Here is a 6,038-nt window from a genome sequence, read left to right as displayed (position 1 = left end):
ATAATTGCTTCTGTGGTACATTTTAAAGGGAGACATATTATGATTGTATGAGAGATGTCATTTATAACTGAATGCCTGGTCTAACGGGTGCCTTTCATTTTGTGTTTCCTTTTTTATGTTTCATTGTTTCTTTCTGCACAGTGTGTGTACCTCCTGCACTCTGTGTGAGCCATGTAGCTTCTCACATGATCCAAGCCACAACCTTGTGAGAGCCAGAACTCCCCTGTCTATTCCTGAGCACGGCTCCCCAGCACCAGATCACAGCAGGTGGGCATTTGTCCTCTGCTTTGGGTTGTCTTGGTGTTAAAGTTCAGAATAGTTAAACATATTTTGCTCTCTCTCTGAAGGTTCTACAGAAGGGGTGACCGGAGCTTTCGTAAGGCCGAGAAACAGCGTCTTAAAGCTGAGAAGCGCCAGCTCAAGGCGGAGGTGAAGGAGATCAGGAAGCAACTGAGAATGGAGAGGAGGGGGCTGCAGTGGAGCACTGCTGGAGAAGGGAGCTCTTCACCCGTCCTGCTGCAGCCACGTGCCACACAGGCAAATAGCCCAGAGTAAGAGCTTACACCCCTTTACCACCTGAGGAAGAGCATATTAAAGTGATAGTCCCCCCAAAATTTAAACTTCTGCCATTTACTCAACTTCATGTTGTTCCAAACTTGTATGATGTTATTTTTTTAAGAGTCATTATTGCCATGAACAAAGACCTGACCTTTTTGGCAGCTTTTCCCATTTCACATCATGTTAGTCCTATATTTAAATTTCAACTGCATAATAGGGGTGTGCAATATATTGTCTACAATAATATCTTAATTGTTGTTTAAACGATATGCGATTTGACATTGTCGAGTATATCGCAAAAACACACCCAGAGAGTGCACGCATACACTGAGATGTAGGTCAGACTAATGCGTAAGCACATTTTTGAGTTAACGCTTTCACTGTGTGGTTTAGTCTATTAAAATACACTTAGAATTCCCTTGAAATTCAAGAGAAGGGGGCAAATATGCACCCGTATGACTTTTATATGTCTTTTATATTTATATCATCTGATATAGTTAATATCACACAGAGAACAGTTTTTTTTCTCCAAATATCAGTACGATTGCAAATGTGATATTGATTTTATAAAACAGTCCAATAAACAAGAAGGTAATATTAATTGACTTACATTTTAGACAGTTCCTGTTTTTGCTGTATTTCATTAACGAAAATAGTTTCAAACAAAGCCACAGCAGAACTGTTTTGTGTCTCTGAGCAACACACAAGGGTGTTTCGTTACTGAATCAATCAGCTGTTTGAACTAATCGGTTGAATGAATGACTCAATGACTCACTCATGAAGTGATTTGCCACCTACTGGCGATTTTAGGTTTATATTTAAAGTATATTTTCCCCTTCCCCCCTAAAAATAATTTCAAATATCACTATTGAACGTTTTGTTTTTAAAGGTGACATATCATGAAAATCTGACTTTTTCAGGTTTTAAGTGCTATAATCAGGTCCCCGGTGCATCTACCAACCAAGGAAACGTGAAAAAGATTAACCCGGTAACTTTGTTTTGGTAAGCCTTTTTCTGCAAGCGTCTAAAAAAACAGAGCGCGTCTGATTTCGCTCCCTTGATGACGTGGCAAAGGGTTTTCTGCAAGCGTCTGAGAAAACGAGCGCGTCTGATTTCGCTCCCTTGGTGACGTGGCAAAGGGATATCATTATAATATTACTGCCCCTTAATCTGTAAGTTTCCACCCATAGAGCCGTCATTTGATTTCGCAAGTTCGCTCCCTTGGTGACGTGGCAAAGGGATATCATTATAATATTACCGCCCCTTAATCTGTAAGTTTCCACCCATAGAGCCGTCATTTGATTTCGCAAGCGACAACAATGTACCAGCTCTAATGCCATGGCGATAGTTTGAGCAAAACATGCTAACTGTTCTGCCTTTCGCTGTACAGACGAGCACAGATCACTGTTTAGAGTCCCAGCCTCAGAGGAGACGAGAGAGCAGTGCATTTATTGGTTTATTTACTGTATATTGCTGCTGCCACACAGATCTAAAATAAACATGTGATTTATTTCCCAGCTGTTTACCTTCAGACATAACCAACTGTTTTTGTAACTCATGTGTTTTTAACGTAAACTTGTGTGAAAGAGAACTTAGTTTAGTACTCACATGCTGTGACAGCCGCTTTCTGTACGTGTGCACTCAGAAAACCGTACAAGTTTAAACTAATATTGTTTAAAACGTATGATTTCAGCGCGATAAACATGATAATCAGAACCAAAACAGATGTTTTTAGCAGGTACAAGCTGTAATGGCACAGCTCTATTCTGGAAAAGGGGGCGGAGAACAGCGGCCGGGGAGCAGCAGCTCATTTGCATTTAAAGAGACAGGCACGAAAAACAGTGTGTTTCTGCTTCCACTCAAAATAGGCATTTTCGAAATGATATAATAAATTATCTGTGGGGTATTTTGAGCTGAAACTTCACAGACACATTCTGGGGACACCAGAGAGTTATATTACATATTGTAAAAGGGGGCATAATATGTCTCCTTTAAAATATAAAAACATTATTTATGCATTTGTAACTGCAGGGTTACTGCATTCATGTACTGCATTAAACAGTCTGTGTAAATGCATCTAAATGCCACTTCAGATGCAGATTCTGTGCCAGCACTGCATTGCAAACACAAATTTTGTTGGTACTGATTTCATTTGATTGGTAACAGCCCTATAGTGTCTTACTATTTAAAGTTTTAAGAATTTAAGAATTTGACAAAAGATGATGCATACATTTAATTAGGTTAGAAAAAAATTGGCCTTAGAAAGGTAAAAATGCCCATTAAAGGTAAAAAAATAATTTAAACTTATTAGAAAAGTGCATTTCTGTTACTCCTGCAAACTAATCACCACACAGAATATGAAGAATATCAAAAGCTTTGGGAGTCATCTGTCCATGCCAGTCCTAAACCTGTCAAAATACCAGCACAATAGCATGCTCAGCAAAATATCGTCTAATTATCGTTATTGACAAAATTCCAGAAAATATTGAGATATCATTTTATGTCATTATAACACACCCCTGCTGCATAAGATGGGTTTCTGGCGTTTTAGAATAATACTATCTATTCTACTTCCTTATTACTCCATTATGACTGGCTGAGCCATGTTAAAGTGTAATTTAGGGGCCCATGTGTTAATGTAGTCATTTACCTGGCTGACACCAGAAAGACTTTATTTTATTTGTACTGATAATTAATTACATTTAATCATTTATTAATATATAGTATAATAATTACAATCAAATGTTATATTGTTATCTAAAATGTCTGTTAAAAAGTTTTTTTTGGAAAGAAATTAATAATGACACATTAAATCAAAAGAGTCTGTAAAGAAATTTACAATGTTACAAAAAATATTATGTCAGTCCCACAAAGGAAAAAAAAAACACCCCAAAGTATTAATTGGCTGAACTGATCACAACAGTTTAAAATGAAATTAGTGATAATAAGATGCCATTTAATTTACACTATCTTGGTTGCAGTCGTCCTAAACGTCCATGCCCACTTGCTGTGCCAGCTATGACAGCTCTACTTTTGGATGAAAACCTGCCTGATGGATCACGTCTGCGTCCTGGGACCAAGTTCATCAAATACTGGAAAATGAAGAACAGTGGCAGAGTGTGCTGGGACTCTGAGACCAAGGTACACTTTGACTCTTAAACAGACACACAAATCTGTATACACACAATAAAAAATCGGAACCTGATTGTGTCACATTTCGTACTCAGTTAAAGTTCATGTGGGGGAACTTGGCAGTGGGCTCCGGTGAAAGATGGCGGGAGGTCGCAGTACCCACACTACAGCCAGGTCAGGTGGGTGTCATCAGCGTGGCACTTTGTGCTCCGACGTTAGAGGGCACCTATACGTCCCATTGGCGCCTGGCACACAGAGGAGAGCAGTTTGGACCACGTATCTGGTGCAGCATCGTTGTGGATCCACATGCTCCTACAGCAATCTGTGCTGACAGGCTACTGGTGTCTCCCTGTGTCACCCCGCAGGTAAGACAACGGTCCAGAGACAGCCTCAACCAACCCAGAAATCTTCTTTATATGTGCAGATGTTCTAATATACATAGGAATATATAAAATGGTCAAATCAGTGTTATTATCATAAGAAGAAATTAAATTGAATCTAAATGTAAAAATGTTGTTAACTGAAAAAAAACACACAAAAAAACAGCAAAACTGGAGGAACACAGAAACTGTACTTAAATACATTTACATGACTCCAAAACTAAACTAAAATAAAAACACAAATTAATTTTTGTTTGCTTTTGATGGGTATGTTATACCACAACTTACAACATTTTTTACAACCATTACAGCCCACCTGCAGTAAACATGAAAAATGCTGGTAAACTTTTTTAAATGAAACCAGTTTAACTTTCGCAGCCCTGAAATTACTAAAGCTAAAAATAAAAACTAAATAAACTGAAACTAGAAAACTATATAATGGAAACTAAACTAAATTGAAAAGACAAATTGAAAATAAAAATAGTAATAGTTACCCTGGGTCATATACATTTTTAAAAAAACTTATTTTCCCCCTGGGGCCCAAATATAATATATTTTAGGTTTTTGGCCAGTATAGAGCTATTGTTAGTTTAGTTTTGTCATTTTTTTCTGTAGCCATTTTCACCCTGTCTGGCACTTTCAGGAGAAGTCTTCCCGCACTCTTGAGAGGGAGGAGAAATGCCGGGCCACAAGGGAACAACTACTTTTGTCAGTAAACCAGGACTGTGATCAGGAATTCTACATTCCATCTGTAGACTTACTCACAGCTCAGGTATGACCAAACAACAATCAGCATGATTCACAAAACCCATCTTGTTTGATGAAGAAAGTTTGTCTCCATTGTCAATTCCACACTCTTTATTATGTTTTTTACTTAGGACTTACTGTCTTTTGAACTGCTGGACATCAACATTGTGCAAGAGTTGGAGAGTGTGCCTAACAACACTCCTGCAGGTAACTTCAAATCTGGAATAAGTCTGTAAGGTGTTTCTAAAAATTTGAATGAACAACCTTTATGGATTATGCATATTAATTTTAAACAGTAACGCTTAAAAAAATGTATAGATTTCTACCTTTTCTAATATTCTCTCTCTCTTCATCTCTGTAAATATATGAAGACATTACTCCATGCATATCACCTCTGCCCCATGAGGGACCTCTACAGGAGAAACCAACACTGGGACTCATCCAAGAGGAAACAGAAGCCCAAGGGGTCAGCAGCATCCTGGGTAAACATTCTACACTTTTCTCTGTGTGTTGCTGTTAGTGATTGTGTAGCTTGTTATATTTGTGAACCTTCTCTGATGTCATACTCACAGATGTGGCCCAGGGGACAGAGTTAGAGTGCATCCCAGCACAAGAGAAAGGAGAGGAGAGCATCACTGGGCCTCAGTTTGTCAGTCCATCTGTTATCCGCTCTCTCACCCTGGAAGTGACCCGTGAAATAGCAGAGCATAGGGCGCTTTGTGGGAGATGCCCAGCTAAAGGTTTGTGATGGCAGCTGTGGGAAGATGCACCTTTCTGCTTTTCCTGGAAATTACAGTAATTTTTTTAAGTAGGTAGCACATCAGTCAATTTCAAAGCTTCTCACTTGACCATGTGTAATCAGACTGTGAATAATGTAGAATAACTGTAACACTTTCATTTTAGTGTTGACTTGACAAGTACTTTCAATGTCCCTAGTAAGCATTTTGTAGTAAAACTGTACACTACTGTTTAAAAAGTTTGGCCAGTAAGATTTTGAAAAAAATGCATGAACAAATGGCGCTTCAACTTGCCAACAGGGGAGGAGCCATATAGCAGTTGGCTCAGAGCGCTATTCGTCAGAATTTTTCTCCTTCAGCAAAGAAAATCATCTCCTTGCTGGAAGAAAGAAGCCAAAGCAAGGAGCTCAGCCTGCTGCTCGCCGTAGAAGAGCCCCTGCAGAGGAAGATCGCCTAGCAAGCCTTCCCCTGCGGCCATCTGGCG

At 39.0% G+C, this 6,038-nt stretch overlaps 1 protein-coding gene across 4 annotated transcripts in view; it reads left to right on the top strand.

The window, feature by feature from the left end:
- Positions 1-6,038, top strand: part of LOC107737750 (next to BRCA1 gene 1 protein-like) — a 22,070-nt gene that overhangs the window by 7,890 nt on the left and 8,142 nt on the right. For all 4 annotated transcript variants that reach the window (XM_016549354.1, XM_016549355.1, XM_016549353.1 and 1 more), the window contains exons 8-15: positions 142-267; positions 348-551; positions 3,540-3,699; positions 3,786-4,055; positions 4,714-4,842; positions 4,949-5,024; positions 5,189-5,299; positions 5,390-5,557. In XM_016549354.1, coding sequence (XP_016404840.1) covers positions 142-267; positions 348-551; positions 3,540-3,699; positions 3,786-4,055; positions 4,714-4,842; positions 4,949-5,024; positions 5,189-5,299; positions 5,390-5,557 — 1,244 coding nt within the window. The remainder of the gene's footprint in view (positions 1-141; positions 268-347; positions 552-3,539; positions 3,700-3,785; positions 4,056-4,713; positions 4,843-4,948; positions 5,025-5,188; positions 5,300-5,389; positions 5,558-6,038) is intronic.

This window comes from Sinocyclocheilus rhinocerous, unplaced genomic scaffold (genome assembly GCF_001515625.1).
Source record: "Sinocyclocheilus rhinocerous isolate Xijiao unplaced genomic scaffold, SAMN03320098_v1.1 scaffold43, whole genome shotgun sequence".
Lineage (NCBI taxonomy): Eukaryota > Metazoa > Chordata > Actinopteri > Cypriniformes > Cyprinidae > Sinocyclocheilus > Sinocyclocheilus rhinocerous.
The sequence above is the reverse complement of the archived record's forward strand: the minus strand, read 5'-3'. Positions and strand labels throughout refer to the sequence as shown.